Source organism: Triturus cristatus, chromosome 3_2 (assembly GCF_964204655.1).
Source record: "Triturus cristatus chromosome 3_2, aTriCri1.1, whole genome shotgun sequence".
Classification (NCBI taxonomy): Eukaryota; Metazoa; Chordata; class Amphibia; order Caudata; family Salamandridae; genus Triturus; species Triturus cristatus.
The window spans coordinates 850,021,976-850,047,942 of NC_140584.1; the positions used below are offsets into that span (position 1 = coordinate 850,021,976).

At 42.6% G+C, this 25,967-nt stretch overlaps 1 protein-coding gene across 2 annotated transcripts in view; it reads right to left on the reverse strand.

The window, feature by feature from the left end:
• RSKR (ribosomal protein S6 kinase related) overlaps window positions 1–25,967 on the reverse strand; it is an 82,074-nt gene that overhangs the window by 11,450 nt on the left and 44,657 nt on the right. For both annotated transcript variants that reach the window (XM_085649123.1, XM_085649124.1), the window contains exons 7-10: window positions 12,738–12,778; window positions 12,107–12,134; window positions 8,985–9,074; window positions 5,581–5,669 (exon numbers count right to left, since the gene is read on the reverse strand). In XM_085649123.1, the coding sequence (XP_085505249.1) occupies window positions 5,581–5,669; window positions 8,985–9,074; window positions 12,107–12,134; window positions 12,738–12,778 (248 nt within the window). The remainder of the gene's footprint in view (window positions 1–5,580; window positions 5,670–8,984; window positions 9,075–12,106; window positions 12,135–12,737; window positions 12,779–25,967) is intronic.

The window sequence follows — 25,967 nt, forward strand, 5'->3', positions numbered from 1 at the left end:
GATGGAAATCCAAATGTTGCGAAAAATATGTTAGGAAATAATCTTCAGTTATCCCTTGTTCCTTTATTAATATTTGTTTTTCTACCTAGGTAAGATTCCGGGGCTTGTAAGTTTGAAAAATATAACATGGATAGTAGGAAACTCCTTCGTAAAGTGGGCCGCTGTTTATGCTGAGCAACAGATTTGTGGGAGATCACTTGGACTTCAAAGTGCTAGCCATGAGGTTGTATGGAAGGTAAAAGGGGGAATGCGCTGGGGGTGGTTGTTTCCCATGTTGTCCATTGTGTTCCAAAGTGGGACCGCCGAATCTGCTCATTATTCATTTGAGTGAGAATGATCTCGTTGACTTATCTGGCCTGACTCTAATAAAGTTGATCAAACGTGATCTGGCAGTCATCACTTCTAATTGGGAGGGCACCACGGTGATCTGGACGGAGTTCATAATGCGGCTGCACTGGAGAGGAGCAAGGAACCACGCAGCTATGGAGAAGGCGAGACGGAAGCTTAATAGAGCCATGAGACTTTACTGTGAGGGCATTGGAATAAAGGTTCTATCTCACTCTAACATACAGAGCACTGAAGGGCATCTTTTTCGTGACGATGGGGTACATTTGTCTAAGATGGGGCAAGCATACTATTTACTGGAAATAAGGGACTTGATTGCTCAAATATGGAAAGAGAGTATCTGGTGCTCATATAAAGGGTCTTAATTTTTCTCCTTGGTGGGGCAGGAAAACTCTTTTGATTTTCCTGGTTGGCGGGTTTTTGCTGGGGGGTGGGCAGCCTTGAGCGGGATTGTCCATCCTCCAACGGGGGAGGTGGGGGACTCAGTCACGTGGACAAGAAATGAGAATGAGGGGGATCTATCAACAGGAGTCAGTTAATCTGGTTCTGCTTGGGGTCTACATTGGGGGTTATGTTTTTGTAAATAGGTTAAGATAAACTTGGGGAATTGTTTTATCATAAAATGGCAAAATGTGTTCCAGAGAAAATATACTTTGCCTGTATACAATAAAGGACCTGTTCCCAAAGTGAGCATTCAATTCATATAGCCATTATGGTTGTCGTATAATTTTAGACAAACTAGGAGCAAGTGTTACAATATCATCAATGCTGCTTCAAGGTATGGCTCACTAATTCAAAGAAGAGAAAGAGTATTCAAAACGAGATAGGTAAAAGCTGTCTTTTTATCCAACAATAGTGATATCTAAAACCACCCTCGTGTGGAAAAAGTGTAGGAAAGGAGTGATGGCGCCTCACGGTAGCAACACCATAGAGGATAAAGCAGGAAGGTACTCGCCTGCTACCTCAAGATCTCATCATCAGCTGCCACCACTCCATAGAAAGGAAATGTGTGTGGGAAGGTGTGGACAAGAGAATGGGTAGTGACCCAACACGTAAAAGTTGCTAAAGTGTATACAACAAAAGAGAGAAAAGTAGTGCAGAGAACCGTGCACCGTAATAGCCCCACAGTGTATGTACACAGATTTGAGTTGGTTCACACTAGCTTTCTACTTTTTATTCTGTGCTGTGTGACCACTCATATATAAAAATGCCGACATGTTTCATTGCCAATTGGAAAAAAACTCACGGCAACTTCTTCAGGGCGTGGGGTATTGTCATTTCACCCTTTAGCCTTGCTTGATCAGTTTAAAAACAGTTCTGTTGGAAAAGAGACAGACAAACAAAACAACACATATCCAAAATATTTGGCTTCTGGTTCAAAGGCACCCATTACTGTGTATACCATTCCCAACCAGATGTCCCCCGAAAATGTTTACCGGGATGTCGCCCATCGTGGGCATACCTTTACCCTCTGGCTTGTGTATGTATCACAGCGGTCGCTTGTTCAGGGTTCATCCCCTCGACTCCTGTCATGAGTCTGTAAACATCCAGTAAAAGACACGGTGAAAGACATAATTCGAACAGATAGAGTTAATAGTTTTCTAGAGGAAACAGGTGGTGATTTCCCTCCCTTCCCTGTGTGATGAATAGCTGTTTCTCTATCTCTGGATCCATCCCTGTGTTGCTGTGTTATAACTCTGCAGGTATAGCTCCTGCTTGGCCGGGGTTACAGGGGGTTCATCTTGTGTTAAAAGAGGTACTCATTTTAAGGTTCTGTCCGCTATGTGGCGTGTTGTCCCTCCCATGTCTCGCTCATGGTGCGTCTTTTAATACCTGCTGTGTGGCTCATATTTAATGAGTCTACTTGTATTGTGATGATGCCACGCTCTTAATTGAGATTTCAAGACCATTGGTTTCCGTAACAGGTCTGTGCGTGCCCCCTTAAAAAGAGAAATTCCCCCGACCTAGTCACGTTTACTGTTGCGGGTGTCCCTTCGCCTATGGTAGCGAAGGGACACCCGCAACAGTAAACGTGACTAGGTCGGGGGAATTTCTCTTTTTAAGGGGGCACGCACAGACCTGTTACGGAAACCAATGGTCTTGAAATCTCAATTAAGAGCGTGGCATCATCACAATACAAGTAGACTCATTAAATATGAGCCACACAGCAGGTATTAAAAGACGCACCATGAGCGAGACATGGGAGGGACAACACGCCACATAGCGGACAGAACCTTAAAATGAGTACCTCTTTTAACACAAGATGAACCCCCTGTAACCCCGGCCAAGCAGGAGCTATACCTGCAGAGTTATAACACAGCAACACAGGGATGGATCCAGAGATAGAGAAACAGCTATTCATCACACAGGGAAGGGAGGGAAATCACCACCTGTTTCCTCTAGAAAACTATTAACTCTATCTGTTCGAATTATGTCTTTCACCGTGTCTTTTACTGGATGTTTACAGACTCATGACAGGAGTCGAGGGGATGAACCCTGAACAAGCGACCGCTGTGATACATACACAAGCCAGAGGGTAAAGGTATGCCCACGATGGGCGACATCCCGGTAAACATTTTCGGGGGACATCTGGTTGGGAATGGTATACACAGTAATGGGTGCCTTTGAACCAGAAGCCAAATATTTTGGATATGTGTTGTTTTGTTTGTCTGTCTCTTTTCCAACAGAACTGTTTTTAAACTGATCAAGCAAGGCTAAAGGGTGAAATGACAATACCCCACGCCCTGAAGAAGTTGCCGTGAGTTTTTTTCCAATTGGCAATGAAACATGTCGGCATTTTTATATATGAGTGGTCACACAGCACAGAATAAAAAGTAGAAAGCTAGTGTGAACCAACTCAAATCTGTGTACATACACTGTGGGGCTATTACGGTGCACGGTTCTCTGCACTACTTTTCTCTCTTTTGTTGTATACACTTTAGCAACTTTTACGTGTTGGGTCACTACCCATTCTCTTGTCCACACCTTCCCACACACATTTCCTTTCTATGGAGTGGTGGCAGCTGATGATGAGATCTTGAGGTAGCAGGCGAGTACCTTCCTGCTTTATCCTCTATGGTGTTGCTACCGTGAGGCGCCATCACTCCTTTCCTACACTTTTTCCACACGAGGGTGGTTTTAGATATCACTATTGTTGGATAAAAAGACAGCTTTTACCTATCTCGTTTTGAATACTCTTTCTCTTCTTTGAATTAGTGAGCCATACCTTGAAGCAGCATTGATGATATTGTAACACTTGCTCCTAGTTTGTCTAAAATTATACGACAACCATAATGGCTATATGAATTGAATGCTCACTTTGGGAACAGGTCCTTTATTGTATACAGACTTCTGAGTGGGGGATGACCTGTTCTCTGCCCCTTCAGCTCCTTTGTGTGATTTGAAAATATACTTTGCACCTGTCTTAATAAAGTGGCCTTTTCTGCTAAACAAAGAAGTTGTGGATCGTGAGTTATTGTGCAATGGCCGTTGTGCTTGCGACGCAGAACCATATCCGCCAAACTCTAAATCATGCCCTGTATTATCCGCAGTAGCACACGTGTCCCCTCTTACCATCTGCCATGGCCTAGCCTATATTCGCCTACACTGCTTCACATGTGGGCTGTGACAATACTATAGATGTATCGGCTGTGTTATGGTCAGGTCGTGGCGTTTATGTAGCGCACATTCTGGCATTGTAGCAATATGGCATGAATCCTTGATTACAACTGCTGATTCAGCTGACGGTGAAGAGCTACGTTAGCTGAGCTCCACTCCTGCTCTTTTTGGTGGTTATGTTTCAATCATCCATCGTGGGTGTAGAATGTTTGTGCTTAAATGTAGTAAGTGGGTGGGTGAGGGGGTGAGCTGGGTGTGTTTTCTTTCACTGCATCATTTGGACACCTATGCATATTCCATTCCAGATTATAAAACCTATTATAAAATATATTTCCACTCTAGATTCCATTCCAAATGACCTTAAAGCAGATTCTTCCTGGCGACGGTAACACAAAGAGAGGTGGTAGTAGGAACTGAATGTATAAGCAGATTCCCGCAGCAGATACCCAGTTTGTTCCAAGTGTTAAAAATCTGCAAATTACATCAGAGTATTTCTCTGTACACACCTGCTATGAAACTGATGCTGGTTTGTTGGAACATGTACATTGGGGCAGGTGACTATAATGCAATAGGGTATCTGTGAAATCTACGGAGGCAAGGTGCGCAATACAATTGTAAACTAGAAAGAGAGGAAGGACTATTAAAATCACACCCGTCCTAAGACATTGATGCTAGTTTGCAGGAGTGCAGCCTTAAAACACATCTGGCTCCTGTCAGGTGGGTTGCAGTGCCTGGCCTATCTTGTGCTAGCTTGCTGTTCCGCAGCTCTGTTACTGCAACTACCAACACTTCATTATTTTAAGTCACGCACCTTTACCTACTGAACTCTCTGCAGTGCTCATTAACAGGTAAGTGCTAATTATTCTTTTTGCTGAATATAGTCTTGAAGTCCTCACACGTGGAAGTGATGTGCGCTGCAATCCGACCGCATGTGCTCTTCATTCAGTGACTCCTCCTGGACATAAAATGCAGCTCATTTTAGCTCTCAAGCTTATAATAGTTTCGCAGTTCTAAGGTGTCATGTCAGCAGCCTCTGTAGTTTCCTGTCTCGCCACAGCAAACTAAGACTATTTATGTTCCAAAAATCTGTAAGAAGACCCGTTTTTCGTATTTTCAAGCTCACTTTTCAGAAAGCCTGGGTGTCATTCCATTTTCCCAAACACATGAAATAGGGAAGCCACTATCTAGAGCTGGTAGTATCCGTATCGAACGCCCTAGTGGCATCCTTCTAAATACATCCCATGTTAAAAGGCATTGCTGACCTGTGCTTGTTTGCCATTTGTTACCATTTATTGATTGCGTTTGTGGCCAGTTATCTCTTCCTGAGCTCATCTCCTATGCTCAGCCTTCCACTGTTCTCTCTACACTTCTTGTAGACACGGTCTGACAATGTTATTTTTGGACCCAATAATCCGGGTGGCAATTGAAACATTTTATCATTTTTGAATTATTTTTCATTGCTGTTTATCCCAATTCCATATCCCCCTCCATCGGGTCCAGGACGATGACTTGTAAAGAATTGGAACGCCCTCCCAAAAAGCCCCCCGCCCATCACTCTAGCATTTGAGTCAGTGAGATGCTAATCTCATTATGACATAGGGCCAGCTAAGAACTTACCTTTCCCACAGCCAATGCGTAGAGCAAGACTCCCATAGACCACCAATCCACAGAATGACTGTAGGGTCCTCCTTGTAAGACCTCTGGAGCTAAGACCAAGAAGAAACAAAGGTCTTCAGACACACATCACACAGAATGGAAACCCTAATGCCTCAATCCAGGAGCACTCATCTTTATGAAAGACAGCACTACAGGCAGTGGGAGGGTTTAAGGCCCAATGCAATGCATCCTGGTCTCACGGCTGGGCCTCTCAGCCTCCCTCCACCACCAGTGCTTGCAAAGCTCATTCATGGCCTGAGGGTGGCAGGAAAAGGGAAGGGTTCAGTTTTGAAGTTCAATCTCCTCTCACTTGTGCATGGAGCCTGACACAGGAGAGAAAACATTCTATATCCAATTCTTGCCACTCTTCCATGTACCTAAGAGGGAATAGGGATACATGATGAAGGAAGCGTTTGAATATTTGGTTTCACTACCCCCGACAAGTATTGCAACACTTTTATGTATACTTTTCATGTTGCATAAAATAGAGGCAATCAATCAATAGCCTGTGTATAGCACAGCAGTGTCACCCCAAGGGGTTGTGGAAATCTGGAATAATTTCTGTTAGCATAAGCTGAAGCCATCTTGGTTGTGACATCCATTTTGCTGGCTTTGTAATTCTCCCATCCTCTGCTGCTCGTCTTTTTCCCTGCCTGTGCTGTCTATTTTAGTTGACTTCCTGACTCAGCTAAAAGCAATATGCATGCTAAGAGTTTGTAGCACCCAGAACACCTGGTCTCGGACTCAACTGTCAACCACTTACTGCTGCCATAAGCACTCCTGCTCCCCCTCCCACTTTGATGACTAAGTGATCTCCCATCTGCCCATGTTTGTCAGTAACTATTCCTGTGTAGGCTTGTACCTTCTATTTGTATTCACATGCTTACCAGTGCAGAAAAAGCAGTATATAAGGCCTGTGTTCTGTGACTTCAATGTACTACCTCAGGCAGCACTTGAGAGTGCTGTGTGGACGTAGTCCCACTCATGAGTGATTAATAAACTTGTTATTTGAATTGCAGCTTCAGTGCCAATCTCTATTTTGTTGGTCTAGGGACCCGTGGACAGAGAAGGGTGACCCCTGCACTGGTGTGCTCATTAAAAAGCACATTTCCACAGGGTAACTGGGAGCTGTGGGTGTGAAGTCTCATTCGAAGAGCCAGGTCTTGAGTTCCTTCCTGAGGTCTGCCAGGGAGGGTCCTGTTCGACGATGGAGGGGTAGGTAGTTCCAAATATTGGCGATGATGTGAAAGGAGCGGCTGCCGCTGCAACGGATGCGGGGGTGTGCGCACAGGCTAGTGAGGGGGAGCGCAGATTTCTTGAGGTTGGTGAAGTTCAGTCGTTGGTTGATGTAGGCAGGGTCCTTGATTGTGCAGAGCTTTTTACCCCCTCATGCAAAGCTTTGTAGACATGCGTGAGGATCTCCTAAGGTGCAGAGCTGAAGGGAAGCAGCCGAGTGCTCTGTGTGCGTCCTGTGAGGAAAGAGGCGATCCACTTGAGGACATTTTGCTGACTGCTAATATAATCTGTTGATGAGTGTGATGGGAAACGGTGTCGAAAGCAGCAGAGAGGTCGAGGAGGATCAGGGCCACAGTCTCTCTGCAGTCAAGGAAGGTTCTGATGTCATCTGTGGTAGTGTTTAGGGCGGTCTCAGTGCTGTGGTTGGCACGGAATCCTGATTGGGAGGCGTCAAGTAGGTGATTCTTTTCAGGTTTTCGGTTAGCTGTCTGTTGATGACCTTCTCGGGTAGGGTAGCAGGGAGATCGGTCAGTAATGTTTTAGTTCGCTGGGGTCAGCAGAGTGTTTCTTTAGGAGTGTCTGACCTCTGCATGTTTCCATCTGTCCTGGAAGGCTGCTGTGGTGATGGAGGTGTTAATGATGCTGGTGAGTTCCGTGCTGATAGGGTCAGTTCCGAGGTTAAAAAGGTGTTGGGGCAGGGGTCGATGGGTGCCCCAGAGTGGATGGGTGAAATGATGGCTGTGGTGATCTGAGTGGTGAGCGGAGACCAAGTGGTGATCATTCGGCTGGTGTGTGCTGGTTAGTCAAGGCTGTTGAGGTTGAGAGCAGTGGGTTGGTGGTAGAATTTGTTGTAGATGGTGGCAATCTTGCTGTGGAAGTAATCTGAGAGGGATGGTGATCAGCTAACATAATTATTCTAAGTGCATTTATAGGACGCAGTGTGTTGTGCAAGTACAGGGCCTAGAAATCAGGCTAACGTGTCATCTGTGCAGCTAACAAATATGTGGGTTAGTTTGCCATGTTTTCCTTAATTCACACTAACAGCAGTCATTGAAAATTTCCACTTTGGTGCACACATTGGATACAATGTAAGATTACCTCGTCTCATAGGAAGAGGTTGCCTCACAGGGAGGAGGAAAAGTAGCAATGGCTCACGAAGCATTTTAAACAACAAGCATTGTTGAAATATTCTGTGTAATTATACAGGAGTCAAACATAAGCAAAACCCTCCTCGCTCCATAGTACACCATGCTTAAGAAAGGTATATAAAAGTTTAGGAAAAGGGGGGACATAAGTTACATGGACCCATTGCTGGAGGAGATGCTGAATAATGGAGTTCCAACTATCGACTTGAAGGTGCAATAAAGTACATGGAGAAGTATTACATGACTTGGCATATTATGTAGCTCTCAGATATAATAGGAACGTGTGATGAAATATGAGTGCAGCTTATTTAAACTTTGCCCTAATATGAGCAATTATTGCTGACTTGTTTATAATGTTTACAATCATTCTAATACACATAACATGTAAATGAATAGCGCATACTAAAAGTAGTGAGGAATACCCACTATTATCTGTGCATGCTGATTTTGAGGCATGGGTAGAGGCTCTGTATACACCAAACGCAGATGGGTAACTCTCTAACAGCATTGTCTAACCCCTAACACACCTGCTTACCACAACATCACTGTGTAGGAGAGGAGTGAGAGTTACCCACCATTTCTTCTTTTCTCACCAAAAGGATACAGTTTCCTTTTATGGTTTGAGGTTTTACTCCAATAACTTGAGGATAACAGAACACCTTCGCCTATGTAAAGGGATTACCTGTGGATATGATCACAATAATGCATTCTAAAGAAGGTTTTGGTGCTTCACCTGCCCATCACTCCATATTCAGCACATGGCTTAGGCGAGATCTGGTGCCCGCCCTGCCCAGCTTTCCATGTTGGGAAGATGAGTTGGGGAAGGATTCGAGGCAAGCCATACCCTTTTACTGTGCTCAGAGTGTGAACATGCATATTCTCCAATGTTTCATTATATTATGGGGGGCTGATGCAAGTCCTGCTATTTCACCCAAGCATGGAGAGTGCCATAAGGATCATCTGATGCCAGCCATGCCTCCTTACCCATGTACTGGAGGGTCCCGCAGATAGTGTATGCTCTCTCTCCATAGTGAAGTTGACGTGAAAGGCCGAAGTCGGTTACTTTGATATGTCCTGAAGGAAGGACGGGATACAAAAGTTTCATTAAAGTATCATGTGTATTCATTCTTCATGGACCCACCTTCTTGTGTACACATACATTAGATAAAGGCAGTGTAAAAACAAAACTACATTGACAGACAAAATCAGAGAAAGGGACTGGGGGCAGTCGGAGAGACCAGAGAGACAGGAAATGAGCAATAAACATTTAGAAAGCCAAATAGACAGACCAAGAAATAGACAGCCAGAGACTTCTCATCAAAAGGTTTCATCATTTATCTTCCTTTAAAGAAATACATCCATCTGCCTTAACCATAGCTGCCAGATTTAAAATGCTGATCTGTTTTGCTGTGACACTGAGACTCTTGGGTTTGCATGCTGATATATCCATGTCACACAGACACTTATAATACAAGAGAGTTCATGTATTTTTCTTTTTAGCTATTTTACCTTTTGAGTAGTAGGGAAGTTGTATTGTAATTGGTATTTGTAGAGCGCACTGTGACCAAGAATAGTATCCTGGCGCTAAGGATCACTATGTAGGGAGACAGCAGGTTGAAAGCTGAAAAATGCATCGCTAATGCGGATAAAACCAGGTTTTCAGTGCTTTCCTGAATTTTAATAAGTCAGACTGAGCTTGCAGAGGAGCTGGTAGTTTGTTCTATATGCGGGCAGCGTTGACAGTAAAGGTGCGGCCTCCCTGTCTGACTTTTTTGACTTTTTTGAATCTTGGTACTTGAACATAGTTGCCTGTAGTAGATTGAAGATTTCTACCAGGGGTGTATTTCTTTAGTTTGTTTTGAAGGGGTATTGGTCCTTTATTTGTAGTGCCTTGTGAACAATACAGAGAGATTTGAAGATTATTCTCTGTTTTATCGGCAACCAGTGGAGCTCCTTCAAAGCCTCAGAAGCAGATGAATACCGAGGTTTTTTCAGTGTTAATTTGGCGGTGATTATCTGGTTGCGTTCTAATTTTTTTAACAGGAGATTAGGTGCTCCTAGGAGCAGGGCATTGCAGTAGTACAACCTACTTAGTATCACCCCTCTGGAAATTAATGATCTGGCTGATAGATCAAGCAGAGGGTATAGCTTCCTAAGGGCCAGGATAGGTGAAAAACGGGTCCTGGTGAGTCCATTCACTTGATTTTCTAGGGACAGATTTTGATCGATTATCACGCCTAAGTTTAGGACCGCTACAAGATTGCCCAATTGATTTTCCGATGTTAGGGGGAAAGGAAACCAGAATATTGTTAGATGGGCAGCAGAGGAGTTCAGTTTTACTTCCATTCATTTTTAGTGAGTTTGAATTCATCCAGTCGAAGATGTCAAGAATGCATGCTTGGAAATTGCCAATGGTATCCTCTGATTATTGTTTAATGACAGAATTAATTGAGTGTCATCTGCGTAATTAATTAGTTTGATGTTATGAGTTTTTATAAGTGTGATGAGTGGCTTGATATAGATATTGAACAAAATGGGGTTCAGGGATGAGCCCTGAGGAACACCCTCTGTTATCTTTTTGAATGTAGATAGGAAAGGAGGGAGAGAGACAGCATGGCAGCGTCCTGACAGGTAGGATTCAAGCCAGTTCAACATCAGTCCTCCCACACCCACTGCCATGAGTCTGGACAGAAGGGTGTGGTGGTCCACCATGTCAAAGGCTGCCGATAAATCTAGGAGGACAAGTACAACCGATTGTACATTGTCAATAGTCCTCCACAGTTTATCTGTGGCGCAGATCAGGGCAGTCTCAGTTCAATGTCCAGGGCGGAACCCAAAGTGCTCTTCTTCAAGCCATACGGCATCGTCTAGTTATTCCGACAATAGTGCACTTTTATTACGTTCTAGAATTTTTACCGGGAAGGGGATAAGAGAAATTGGTCTGAAATTGGCTAGGACTGAGGGATCGGCTAAAGCTTTTTTTAGCAGTGGCTTAACTATGGCTTTTTTCCAGCAGTCTGGTACCTCCTCAGTTTCTAGAGAATGATTACAAAGTTGTTGAAGGGGGCCTGCAAGCTCTTTATCATATATTAGCCATTGCTTTAGTGGCAGAGGGTCTATCGGTGACCCTGATTTTATGGCCCCATACAAGGATTTGAAGCCCTCACCGGAGATGGGGTCCAGTCTGGTAAGTGTCATGGGGGGCAAGTCTGAAGAGGGAAGGTCAGAGATGGAGGGCAGTCCAGATTGGGCAAGGCTGAGGGAGTGTTTTGCAGAATGTTTGGTTGTCGCAGATTTAATAAAGTTGTGTCATAAGGGATTTTGATATTAGTTCCCTGTACATGATTGTTAGTACACATTTTCAAAGGAATGGTTATGTAAGACTCAGGGATTCTACAAAGACCAAGAGAGCACTTTATGGTTCCTGCCAAATGTCCATACTGACTGCCTTTCAAGGAAAGTGTGAGTATGTGATAAATGGTGATGTCATTTGTGACCTGCTGGTGGTCTGGCTGGATCTCTTTGTCACTGTCCATGCTCCTACAATTGCTGGTGATTCTGTGAGTGCTCTAGGTGATTGAATACGTGATTGGTTAGAGTGCCTGCCAATCCCTAGTTATCATATTTTGTATATTTGAGGGAGTAAATGTTAGGGAGGGTTGTCATCTGCGTGTGACCACTGCTTGAAGCATGTCTCTAGTGGGAGTTACCTTGATCCTCTGTGTGAAGGAAAACTGCTGTTAGAGTAAAAGGCTTTTTAAATTAGTCCACTAAGCTACAATGTGTGGGAAGGCCCTACCTCCTGATACTGGAAGGCAAGTGCTAGTCGGTGGTCCGACAAGCACAGATTTGGACCAGACACCCACAGACTCTCCCTCATGACAGCCTATCCCAGTGCATGTCTGCAACGCCACTCCCTCTGACCTGGTCATTGTGTATGCATATAACTCGCTATCATTGGCACAGAACCCACAATCAAGGTGGGTTGCTTCCTCCATCCTGCAGTCTGACTGTTATCACACATCTTGTCTTACACTGCCAATTTAAAAAATCTATAAAATACCAATACTGCCTTTTTTCTACAGTGTACAATCATAGGCACTTACCTCTCTCATCCAGCAGTATGTTCTCCATCTAAATAAGGGAGAGGAACACAGTGATGTTCTTAGCAGCCATTTGCACGCCTGCACAGTTATTGTGCCAGCTAGGCACAAAACACCAATACCATATGCACTAAATCTCACTTAATTCAACATCCCTTCTTCCATCCATATCTACTCCCCAGCTCCTTGCACCCAACTGGCTCCGTGCCCCTTTTCTACCATCATATCCTGCACTTCCATTCTCCATGCTCACACTCAACGCTTGATACCATCACCTCAACACTCCCTCTCTTTCATTTCACATCCCCATCCCCTCTCCACACCCCTTCCAGTTACTTCCAAATCATACCACGAGACCCCAGTCTACCTCTAAAACACTCTAGCAGAAAGCGTCTTCTACTCATCTGCAAACCCTTCATACTTCCACATCACCCTACCACACCTTCACCAAGGACCTGAGCATCAGATTCGACCTTCACAAGATTTCTACGGCTCCCACAGCAATCACCACATCCTCGCTCCTTGCTGCTATATTCTACCCCATCTCCACATCCCATTCTGCCCCCAACACTCCGTTCTTCCATCCACATCACGCTCTGTTCACATCTCGTTCCTACTTCCCCATCCGTCATACCTTCACGTCACGGTGCACGATCCCCAGGTCATGGAGGTAACCTGAAATGAACAGTGAGAAGGATGATGACATGAACGGTAACAGAAGAGCGTGAAAATGGCGCTTCTCATTCCCCAGACTAGAAGACACCATTGATGCCAGACTCTTTGACTTATATCACACGGGAGGTCATTGTGACCGGTCAACAATGCAAAAGGGCCACCAAGGGATGCCCCTGTGCCAAATCCATGGTGCTATGAAGACAATATCATCAACCCACCTAGGTTATCACGAGGCAGGAAGTGACAAGCGCACCCCTGAGACAGGCATTAGAGGCGTAGTTCACCAGTAAAGCGCATGGTGGAGCAGGTAAAGCCTAAATTTTCATGCCTTATCTATATTGCATGAAAATACTAATTACGTAATCATTCTAAATATTTACATATATTAATCGTTTGGAGTGTTAAGACTAATCAACATTTACACCTTGATAAACACAAGATACACGTGGGACTAAAATGCTAATTGCATGGCTAATACATTTATTGAGTAACTATGGTACGCAAACTAATTGTAGAATGTGCTGACATAGAAGATTGCATGGTTTATGTTGCTCTTGGGATGGTTTGTGCTCTTAGTGTTGCGGAATGGTGAGTATTATTGCTTTAAATGTTGCTATAAGCTAGGCAAATACTAATATATATTGGGATTAGTGTGGGTTTAAACTTTAGAATCTTCTTTTCCATATATTAATTACTTTTATGTTTGTTTTTGCTTAAGTTGGCATTCGGGCCTACTAGGCCGCGGTATTCAAAATGGAGTTCGGAAGTGGCCACCGTCATTTGAGCGCGATGCTTACTGCGCAGACTCGGATGGCTCTGAAGATCTCCAGGCGACCTCTAACCACAAGACTACGTGTTCCTTGTCAAGGATAGGAACGTGGAGGATTGCCAGGACCCAGCTAGTATGAATGACTGAAAGACAATAGAGACCTGTATCCGGAGGTCTACATGTTGTTACTTCGGAACTTTCGCCTGTGAACCCGTGAAAAGAATACAATTCTGAGAGATGTCATACTCTGTCCCATGGGAAGCAAGCGAACCTGGGAAAAATCATCACTTCTTGCAAATTCAGAGGGATTTAGCCAATCAGAACACTTCTGCCTTTAAAATTGTTGCATATTTGTTCTAGAAGTAAGGGGAAATAGAATATAAAAGGGGGATATGTAGTAGTAGAAAAAAGCTCGTACCATTGTTCGTTGCTGACTGTTGGTGTGGAGGTTCGGTTTGTTAGCGCGATCGCCCGGTCCCTTGGCTACATTCGTGGGACTGTGTCGTGCTGAGAGGGACTTTCCTGGACTTAATTGGGTTCCTATTTAAGGCTAACAGGCTGATTCCATCTGAAGGGATTTCGAGTTATGCTGTGGGTTGACGGGTTCTTCCGGAAAATGGTCGCCAATATTCAAATTTAGGTAAATATCATTGTCATGTTAATTTGTGTTCAAGATCAAAGTGTAAGAAATCGCTCATTAGAATTCTGATTTGACTGTAATTTGATTACGGAGTGAATTAACTAGATAAACTAAACATTGATTAATAAGAAATGAGTCTGTGATTCTTTAATAAGGTATTGATTAACTGAAAGGTTCCGAAGCTTTAAATGTGTTTTAGCTGGTTCTAAATCACCATCAACCAGTCCAACTAATTGGTCCATGGACCAAGTGGTGGAGTGCCTTGATGTTAAAGTTAGGACTCTATAAGTACTGATGTATATAATGTAAAGAATTTTCTCCGATAGGTAACAAGGTACCCCACATGTCCAGTGCTTCTTTCCTCCTGTGTGCAGATTCGAATGAGACGTATGAGTGTTGGTGTTATGGGCCCCACCAATGGATGCGTGCGTAAATGAGTAAGGGTGATGACGAGTCTGTGACGCAGAGAGGATATGTAAATTTGCCCTTTTCCGCTGGAGCACGCATATAAGGAACTATGAATTCAGTGCACTGCCCTAAGCACCAACAAATTGTTGTACTGTTGAATCTTTACACTAGTGCTACACATGCTGCATAAAAGGGGTAGAATACACAGGCAGAATCAGTCAACCTTTAACCAACCTGCAGCACCACTACTCAATATAATAAACACACCCCTGCCCAAAGACTCACTCACAGTTGGTTGGAGGCGGTTTTAAGTGACGAAGCAAAGGTGTCATAGGCCCTAATGTATTCAAGGAAAATGGGCCACCAATCCACTCTTTTGGCATTAAAAAGCAGCTATATGGGGAGACCAATGCGCTTTTCAAAAACCTAGGCCCTCATGCCACTGCACCTGCTGCACTGCTGATAGTTACAACCCAGAGGAAACTGCAGGTCTGCCCTGCTATACTGGCAAAACACAAACACTTTGTTTCTTTACCTTTACTATCTGTGGCAAAACAGAAAAAAGGATTCCTCCGGACTCGCATGGTTTGTCCTGGGGCAATACTATTGCTGGAGCAGAGTTTTCTGTTGAAAATTAATCGGGTTTTAAGCTCCAGTTTTGTCTACATGTCGAGACTTAAATTACTAATCTATAATCGATAATTATTTGTTTTGTGAGAGACTTTGATTAATCAACATACTAATGAGAGAAAATACACGTGGGAATGCATATATGTTGCTTAATAATATGTGCGGTTATTCAATATAGGTGTGCAATTTGTTTTGTGGATGCTTTAAAATAATAACGTGTATTAATGCTTAAATATGTCGCAGATGGCTAGTTAATTACATACACATAAGGGTATTAGTGGGAAATAACACTGTTTAATCATTGCGATGATGTAGTAACGTTATTTGTGTTTCTTTCAATTAAGATGGTTCGTTTTGGCCTAAAACAAGATGGCTGTCGTTTACAGCCTGTGCTCGAGTGAATATGAGATGACGAGAGGCCTTGTTGAACAGTCACCTGACTATGGCTTCTGCTGGAGTTTTGAAAGTTTCCGTGATGACAGTGACTCCAGGCAAGCGTCCAAATAACCTTGGAGGAAAAGAAAGCCACAATGAACTTTGTGATTACAGCGATGGCTTCGCTATGGTTCTGAGGAAATGCGCTTACGAAAGTATCTTTTGCAAAACTCGAGTTTCCTTCTTCCGTCTTTTTATTTTTGTGATTTTTCTGAGCGGAGGTTTTCCAAATGTAGCGATGCTACATCCTTTCCTGCTCGCTCTGCTCAGCGGCTCAACGGATATTCAGAACATTTTATGTTGCATTATTTTTGAAAGATTTGTTATAAATATTGTTAGACTAGAGAGGGTCTAAGGCCACTTCTTCCCAAACCTGCGTTGGTGAGGATCGATGCTGTGAGGACGGCGACTCAAGAGACTTTACTGAGAGACCTGTCCTGACCCATTTATGACATTTAGCTAGAATAGGTAACTATGAGAATAATGATTTTGCTTTTGATTGACTTTCTTTTGAACTAATTTTAGATAAAGTACCATTATTTCAAATACAGTGTTGGTGGTTATTTCTTGTCGATTATTGAATACTCGTGTATGATTATTGTTGAATAAATCACGACTCAGGACAATGACAATTTGATCTTATTGACCTTACTGTAGATACAGGGTGTTTCAGGAGGTTTTCTCATGACCAGTGCTAATAGAGTAATTGAGTGTGTGTTAGTGAAATGGGCCCAAGTGTATGATGAGTGTATGTGCGTGTATCTGTGAATTTACTCTATCTGTGGAAGTAGGGAGAATTTGTATGCCCTGATCTGCAGCAATTTCCTGGTAACAGAGTAATGGTTTTGATTATTGTCTTGATCTGATTAGATTGCTTGTACATTGGCTTTGATTCATTGATTATTGATTGATGTTGGTATATGTACTAATACTATATGTTGGAGTCGTTGTATTGAGTTTTATGTAGTGCTTCTGGAACTTGGGAGCTGGTGGCAGTTCCGTAGTAGGGCAGAGGGAAGTATATACTGCTCTCGGGAAAGACGGGATTGTTGGTCCTGTACGTATGCAGGAGAAACGTGTGACAATTGAAGTTGCGCGTCACATTGTCTGGGTTCGGAAATAGTGACATCGTCGTGTGTTACTATTAGGGATATATTTCTGGTATAAAAGGAGTGCGTATGGTAGCGAAGGTTATCTGTGAAACTCTGGTCTTAAGTCCCAGGGATCCGTAAGGTTTGCCGTTAAAGCTTACCGCTGGAGAAGTAATAGGTATTCTCTGAGCTTGTTTGAAGGACAGAGCAGAGGTAAACACTGCTTGGTTAACGTGTGTTATAATTCTGTAGTAGGGCAGACTGTTTACTGTTCTCGGGAAAAACAGGATTCTGTGTGTATGTACTACATTTTCTTGTATGAAAGTGCGTGAATGTATGAGCATTTAGTTGATTGTAAGACTCTTTGGAGCAGTCCTAGAGGAAACAGTTAATGAATGCATGTTAGAAGGGCAGAGTAGAGGGATGTGCTACTGTGTCAACGAGAGTATTAATTCCGTAGTAAAGCAGAAGTGAGTGCTGTTTCAGGGAAAGACGGGATTCTTGTGAAATAGATTTTCTTTACTATTCTGTGGTTAGCGAAACAGACAATGGAGATGTTTATATGTTGTAACTAATAGATTTTGTAGAATTTGACACGAAGTCTACTGAGAAGATTTTGTAAAGGAGGGGTAGACGAGTGACAGGAGACAGGAGCGGGAGCAACTGCAGCGACTGCTGACGTCATAGAGACCGCGCTCTGATTGGGTAGTGGATCAGAACAGTGCTCGCGCTGGGATTGGTGCGTTGGTGTGAGCCGCGCAGGGATTGGAAGGAATACAGAGTGACGTAGACGCTCCAGGATTGGTGCGTTGGTGTGAGTCGCGCTGTTATTGGACGAAATATCGTATCGTACAGTTGAGTTACGGAAGGGATTAGAAAGTTTTGGTAAACGCTAAAATGTATTACCAAGAAGAGAAAAAGAAGAAATCCTTGTTTGGTAAAATAAAAAGAAGGTTTGACAAGGATAAAGACATTAAAACAAGAGAGGGTGAATTGTTACCTCCAACGAAAACGCCTGCATCCTTCATGATTGCGAGATATGGGTATCATACCTGTATATGGTTGGAGAACTGGGCTAGGTATACTAAGGAAGATGGTGTCTTAGCATTCCCAGAACATGGTTCATTTAAAATGGCCGTGTTGAGAAATTTACGGGAAAAGATGTTATGTCTTGACCCGAGACCTAGGCCGACACAGTTTGAGGCTTTGGTGGAATGGGAAGATGAAGTATATGAGCGAGAAAAACAGAGGTCTGGAGGCAACTATAGGCACATGTTTGGGAGGAAATATGATCGTGAAACTCATCATGATCGAATGAGGAGATGGCGAGATGCTAGTATGACAGAGGGATTATATCCTATGAGAAAGTTGACGAGAAGGAAGAAAGGAAGGGTACAGAAAGGGTTCCTGAAGCAGAAGTGAAAAGGTATAGAGTTAATGATAATGAGGATGAGGTCTTGGACGACATGATTTACAAGAGACCACATCCATATAGACCTGAACCAGAAGAGAGCACACCAGTTGCTACTCCAATAAGAGATACTTTGCGTATCATTGAGACAGAAGTTGTGACACCTGATTTAAAAAGTGGTGGCTCTTTCAGAGAAAAAGAGAGAGAGAATAGATATGGTGACGAGAATACGAGAGAATTAGCCAGAACTACATCTGAACTGACTGAAAAGATTAGAGAGCTGACGAAGAATTTAGAAGCAGTTACGGTGCCTGTAACCATAGGTCCGGTTATGCCCATTTTTGATAAGCAGAGGTCGGGTGAAAATGGTTTGGTGGTTCCATATGTTGAGAATAAGTTAACAAGTTTGGCTGGTCCCTCAGGAGAGTCAGGGAAGAGGACAGAGAGTAATGATTTGAGACAATCCAGACGTGACACATGTAGTGGAGGATTAGAGGTACAGTCTAATTCGAGATTGGATACTAGTGATACTAGTTGTTCAGGGATGCCAATTTTAGAACCACAAAGGATGCCAGAGAAAGTGGTTGCAGTGAAAAAATCTACTGAAATAACAGCTGAAGATTTGAATGATTGGATGAAAGTTCTACAAAAGAGAGATAAAGATTCACAGGCAATTGATGTGGCCAGGTTGCGCATAGAATTAGAGGAGCTTATTGCAGGGACAATTCCAACAGACATACTAAAAACCCATCATGATGGAGAATTATTATTTATGTGCAAAAGCATTACCTGGAGAGCTAAAAGTACACATGACAGGTTAAGAGCAATAGCGAGTGAACAAGGAGTTGATATTGATAAGGTGAAAGCTTTGCAGAAGTCTTACAGGATGGATTTTACAGACAAAGATATAGAAAATTTGAATGGTGCTGGTAGAACAGGACAGATTAAGGAAATGATTGCTTTATTGCGAAAATGGGGTGATGTAGAAAGATGGAAGGATAGGTGGTACAAGAAAAGGGAAGAATCAGTGGATAGAACTTATTCAGCATTTCCTATGAGAGAAAAAGAGAAAACAGTGGATAATTATCCTATGAGAGAAATACCTGGAGGAGGATATGTACATGTTCCATGGACTAGACAGGATATTTTATCATTTACGAATGATTTCCCTCGATTGAGAGAAAAGCCCGTTGAGTGGTATAGGTAGGTAGACAGGTTTGTGAAATTGTCAAAAGTGCTGTGGATTGACCTGAATAGTCTGTTTGATATAATTGTTCCAGCAGACTTGTGGGCTGAGTGTAAAATAGTTGTAAGTTGGCCTACCGAGGAATATCCAAGAGATCAGAAAACAGGAGCACCAGATCCAGAGGTAATGAAAAAATACGATCAGGTGATCGTATTCCTGAAAAATAAAGTACCTCCAAAAGAGACAGACTGGGTTAAGATAGATCGAACACACCAGGAAGCAAAAGAATCAGTTCATGCTTTTTATGAGAGGCTGATACTGGCATTTAAACAATTCAGTGGGGATGAACACTTGGATGACAAGGATTTGAGTAATTTTGTATACAGATTTGTATATGGCCTGAGACCTGAGATTAGTGAGAGAATTCGTGAGCATACAGTGGACTGGCAGAGTAAGAAAATAGATGAGATTCTGAGACATGCAAAATATTTCAGTGATGAAATTGAAGCAAAACAGAGAAAGCTGAAAGAAAAGGCAATGTGGGCACAAGTGAAAGTTGCGGAGAGACAAGAAGCACAATTGGTGGAACAGGCAAATAATTCAGGAAATAGGCCCAGATATGCAGGAAAAGGAAAGGGGAATCTTGAGGAAGCCAAGAAAAAGTTCCCTTGTCACAACTGTGGTCAACTGGGACATTGGAGATCCGAGTGTACCAATCCACCATTAGCAAATAACGAGAGTAAAACCTTAAATCAACAGGTGCAGAACGAGGGGAGTAATCAACAGCAGCAACAACAGAAGGTTGTGAGACAGCAGAGCCAAGAGCCAACACCGCCCTTGCCGCAGAATAGAGGGTCCCAAAAGTACAATCAGGATTCAGGATTCTACAATGATGAGCAGGTAAACAAACCAAGGCGTTCTAACCCGGTACAACAGTATTGGTTAAAGAATGAAGGGAGTGAGTCTGAGGGTGATTATTGACGGTGCCGAAGAGAGGAGGAAGAGTGCATACTTGGTGCAACTCTAGAAATAGACCAGGCAGGACCATTTGTGGATGGGAAAATAAATGAAGAAAATGTTACTTTTTTAGTAGACACAGGAGCGACGAGATCAACTGTCAGGTCAGCAGATATTAGAAATCTTCCTCTCTCGGATGAAGCAATCCAAGTAGTTGTTGTAGCTAATACACAAATCAAGACACGTCTTACTGAACCAGTAGGGGTAAGAATAGGGAAATTTTCAGACATGCACAGATTTGTGGTCTGTGACACTAGTCCAGTGAACCTATTAGGTAGGGATCTGTTATGCAAGATGAATTGTACAATTTTTTGTACTCCGGATGGAATCGTTTTTGAAACACAAGATGAGGATGTTTTGTACCGAATGACTCTAGATAATAGAGAGAGTGAGATGGTTGGTACATATGCTGTGTTTAACCCAGAGGATTTGCCTCAAGAGCTGAGAGATACAGTGAAAACGACAGTTTGGGATTTTACTGGAGAAGATGTGGGATTGATGAATAATGTAGATCCTGTGAAAATTTCAGTGAAAGAGGGAATTACTTATCCTAACATTCCTCAGTACAAAATGACACCAGAAATAATTGAAGGAATAACTCCTATAATTGAGAAAATGATTCAGCAAGGAGTTTTGAGAGAACTACTGAGTAGCCCGTGTAATTCACCAATAATGGGGCTAAAGAAGCCGAATGGGAAGTTCAAGATTGTACAAAATTTGAGAAAAGTTAACAAAATTGTGGTGGCATGTTGTCCCATTGTGCCAAATCCGTCAGTGATTTTGTATCAGATTCCACATGATGCTGAGTGGTACACAGTGATTGATTTGTGTCATGCTTTCTTTTCAATTCCATTGCATCATGACAGCCAGCAGATTTTTGCATTTAGGTTTGGCCAGCGTATTTTAGCATGGTGTCGAATCCCACAGGGGTACACAGAGAGTCCTTCGATATTCAATCAGTTATTGAAAAAGTCATTGGAGAGTTTGATCATGCCTGAAAACTCAGTACTAGTGCAGTATATTGATGACCTACTTGTGGCATCAAAGACACGTGAAGCTTGTGAAGTAGATACCATAGCCTTACTGAATCATCTGGCAGATGGAGGGTTAAAGGTATCTCCAGCCAAATTGCAATTTTGCAAGAAAGAGGTGCATTATCTTGGACACAATATTGAAAAGGGTCTGAGAAAGGTGACTGATGACAGGATCAAAATTATCAGGGGAATGAGAGCTCCAAGGACCCAGAGAGAAGTGAGGATTTTTCTGGGGATGGTGGGTTATTGTCGTCAGTGGATTAGTAATTTCTCCCTGATAGCAAAGCCACTGATTAAGCTGACAAAGAGTGAGATGAAAGACCCATTGGAACTGGATGGTGAACAAATGGCAGCATTTGAGGAGTTGAAGAGCAGAATGTGTGAAGCCCCTGCTTTAGGAATGCCAGACTATGAAAAAGAGTTTGAGTTGTACTGCAGTGAGAGAAATGGATGTGCACTTTCAGTGTTAATCCAGAAGCATGGACAACTGAGAAGGCCTATTGCGTACTTCTGATCGACACTTGACCCTGTAGCTGTGGGTTTACCAGGTTGTCTGAAATCTGTAGCCGCAACATGCAGAAGCTTGGAACAGAGTGAGGGAATAATAATGGGATATCCTGTAAGGGTATTCGTACCTCATAATGTGGCAATTCTTTTGACAAGAAGCAGAACTCAATATATGTCACATAGTCGGCTGACTAAATATGAGAAAGTCATTCTGGGAGCATCAAATGTGACTCTTGAGAGATGTGTGAATGTGAATCCAGCAACATTATTGCCTGATACTGAAAATGTGGGTGTAAAGAAAGAAGATGATCACAATTGTTTGGATGTGCTTGATTACTGTACAAAACCGAGACCAGACATAAGAGATCTTCCATTGCCTGAGAGTGACCATGTGCTGTTTGTGGATGGATCATGTCTGAGAAATGATGATGGTGTGCTGAGTGCAGCATATGCAGTGTGCAAAGTTTCAGAAGTTATGGAAGCTTCACCGTTGAAAGGACTGAAGTCTGCTCAAGTTGCTGAATTGGTGGCATTGACGAAAGCTTGCAAAATTGGGAAGAATCTGAGAGTGACTGTGATGACTGATAGTCAGTATGGATTTGGAGTTGTGCATGATTTTGGCCAGCTTTGGCTACAAAGAGGTTTTTTGACGTCGAGTGGGACTCCAATAAAGAATGCTGAAGTGATTGGGAAATTGCTTAAGGAGATACAGCTGCCTAAAGAATTAGCAGTTGTAAAATGTGCTGCTCATGGACAAGGAGATGATTTTGTTACCCTTGGAAATCGTTTCGCAAATGATATTGCACAATATTGTGCTAAAAATAATCACTCGATTAATAGGGAATGAGAAAAGGAAATGTCTTTTTGTTCTGTGATGTTTACTAATGTCCTAGAAACGTGGGATGAAGTGAAACAGTTGCAGGATGAGGCAGGAAAAGAAGAAAAGAAAGACTGGATCAAGGCAGGTTGTGCCCCAAGAGAGACAGATCATGTCTGGATCTATAGAGATGGTAGACCAGTCATGCCTAACTCTATGCTGTCGACAATGGCAAGAATGTATCATGGCCAGGGACATTTGGGAAGGGATGCGATGATCAGGTCTTTTAAGCAGACTTGGTATAATGCAAAGTTCAGGATGATTGCAGAAAGCATTTGTCAAAGATGTTTGATTTGCCAGCAATTTAACACTGGGAAAAAGACAGTGGTGAGTCTGGGAACGATAGGCAGAGAAGGTGGTCCTTTTACAAGAATGCAGATTGATTTCATTGAAATGCCACAAGTGAACAGATTGAGGTATGTTCTAGTGGTTGTCTGTTTGTTCTCAAGATGGGTGGAGGCCTATCCTACTAGGAGAAATGATGGAATAACAGTGGCAAAGTTACTGTTAAGAGAGTTGATTCCTAGGTACGGGTTTCCAGTAACGATTGAGTCTGATAGAGGTGGACACTTCTATAATGAACTCATGAGTTTAATATGTGAAGCATTGAGCATACAGCAGAAGCTACATTGTGCATACAGACCAGAGGCTTCTGGCGTGGTGGAGCAGATGAATGGCACAATCAAAAACAGGATTGGTAAGATGTGTTTAGCCACTGGAATGAAATGGCCTGATGTCTTGCCTCTAGTGCTAATGACTATTAGATCTACTCCAGATAGAACTACTGGTTTGAGTCCACACGAGATTTTGATGGGACGTGCAATGCGTCATGCATTTGTGCCTGTCAATAAGTTGATGACAATAACTGATGACATGATTTTGGATTACTGTAAAGGCCTGGCTGACGCAGTTCATTCTGTGTTTCACCAGGTTGGAGGAGACGCTACCACACTGGAGAAGAAGCAAGCCCATGATCTGAGTCCAGGGGACTGGGTAAGGATTAAAGTGCACAGAAGAAGAAATTGCTTGGTTCCAAGGTGGGGAAGGCCAAGACAAGTTATTCTGACTACAACGACTGCAGTAAAGTTTGCTGGTGTGAAAAACTGGGTACATGCAAGTCATACTCTGAGAGTTCCAAATCCAAAAGACGGGACTGGTAAGGAGTATTTTGAAGAGTCAGATTCCAGTGATGATGAAGAAGTAGAACCAGTGAGGAGGAATCAGAATCTTGAAAGAGCTGAAGGAGAAAGAGAGTCAGGTGATTCTTTCTTTCCAGGAGAAGCTTCAGGAGAAACATTGAGAGTCTCAGAAGGGAGATCAGATTCTGTGAAAGTGTCTGAAGTTCCAACGAGTAGTGGTGTAAACAGAAGAGAAGAGAGCAATTCCACAGTGACTACATCTGAATCAGATGAAGAAGTTGAGAATCCACTTGAGATTACACCTGAAGAAGCAGGGTCAGAAGAAGTTAGAGAGGGACAGATTGCGGAAGACCCCCGAGGAGGTGTAGGGAACATTCCTGATAAGTTAGGTGAAGGGACAAGTAGACAGCAAGAAGATTGCGTGTCGGAGACCCGAGGAGGGACAGAATTAGGGAAATCTCAATCAGTGGTGGTAAAGACTGTGGAGCAAAAGAAAACTGCTGAAGAACAAGAGGCAAATGAGACAGAATCAGATGAAAGTGAGAATGAGAAATCGGAGGGTCGAGTTCTGAGAAACAGAACTTGGATTGGAGAAAGAAATAATAAAGAAACAAGGCCAAAAAAGGTTATAAGAGGAGATCTTTGGCCTAACAACAGAGTAAAGAGGCTGAGATACAGACTGACACGAGCAAATACATCGAAAGCTGAACTAGTGAACGAAGTGTCTAGTCAAAATCAAGGAAAAGGTGAAAAGCGAAAAGAGTCGAAAGAACAAGAGGAGATCAAAAGAATAAGAAAACCTAACCAGAAGTATAGGTCGCCGGAATGGACGTACGTGGCACTGTCTGAAGGTGAAGAGGCAGAAAGTCAGGGAAATCCAGAGGAGACCATACGTGAAGTGGTTGAGGAAGATACAGGTGAAATCCTGAAAGTTATCTTGACTGACATCGGAGAAAAGTCGGATACTGAGGATGTTGTTGGAGATCTAATACAATTTGATGTTGAAGAAGTTGAAGTGAAGAGTGATGAATATCCAAATTGAGTGAACTGAAGAAATCACTTGGAGAAAAGTGAAAAGAAGAAAGTCTGAAATTTGGCTGTTTGAAGTAATCCAGAGTTCTAGAAATTCCAGTAGTGGAGTAGTAGAGGCTGAGTCAAAAGACACGGTCAAAGTAGTAAAATGGCTAACATAGAAAATAATCGAAGTAGATGTGCCTTCTTAAAAAGATGGTGTAGAATGTGCTGCTGCTGTACTGGATTATTAATGCTACTATGGGGTGTTCTAGCTTTATTAGTTACTTTTAGAGTTACAATAGGTACATTTGAAATACATACTGAGAATGTGACTAATGTAGAGAAGAATTCACAGAAAGTAGTTCCGACTAGAATTAGTAATACTTATATACATAAAGATAGGTCAATTAATGATTTTTCTAGCAATGTTTTTTCAAAATTGTTATATGAATACGTGAAGACAATGGAAGTAAGGGATTGCTACGTATGTATGCAATTGCCTGCATCCGTTTCAGAGGGTGTTACTTATCACCATTTACCAGCCACGTATGGAATTTCATGTAGTGTGTTGAGTAGTGTTTTTTATTTGTTAGGGAAAATAGATTATGAGATGTCTAACAAAGATAACATTTTTGGGCAATTGCCTATGAACAAAAAGCTGAATCCAGCTAAAGAAGCTAACATTTTTGGTGAGATTTTTATTGAAAAAGAAGAATTAACATTAGATTACATTTTTAAGAACAATTTAACTTGTAGTTTGAAAGAAGAGGAGAAAGCTTTCCTAAACATGGTAGAGGAAAGGAGAATGAGCATGCATGAAAAGGCAGGGAAATATAAAGTGAGTGAGACAATTTGGGACATTGAGATGGGAAAAGAGTTGAGGAGTGGGGCTAGTCCAACTTTAGCTCTAGATGCACCACAGAAGGGTAAGCTATGCATTACTAGAAAGAAATCTCAATATGATACATATTTTGTTGGGACTAGTGAGTGTCATGATACATACTTCATTGCAACAGGATGGGGTTTCAAGG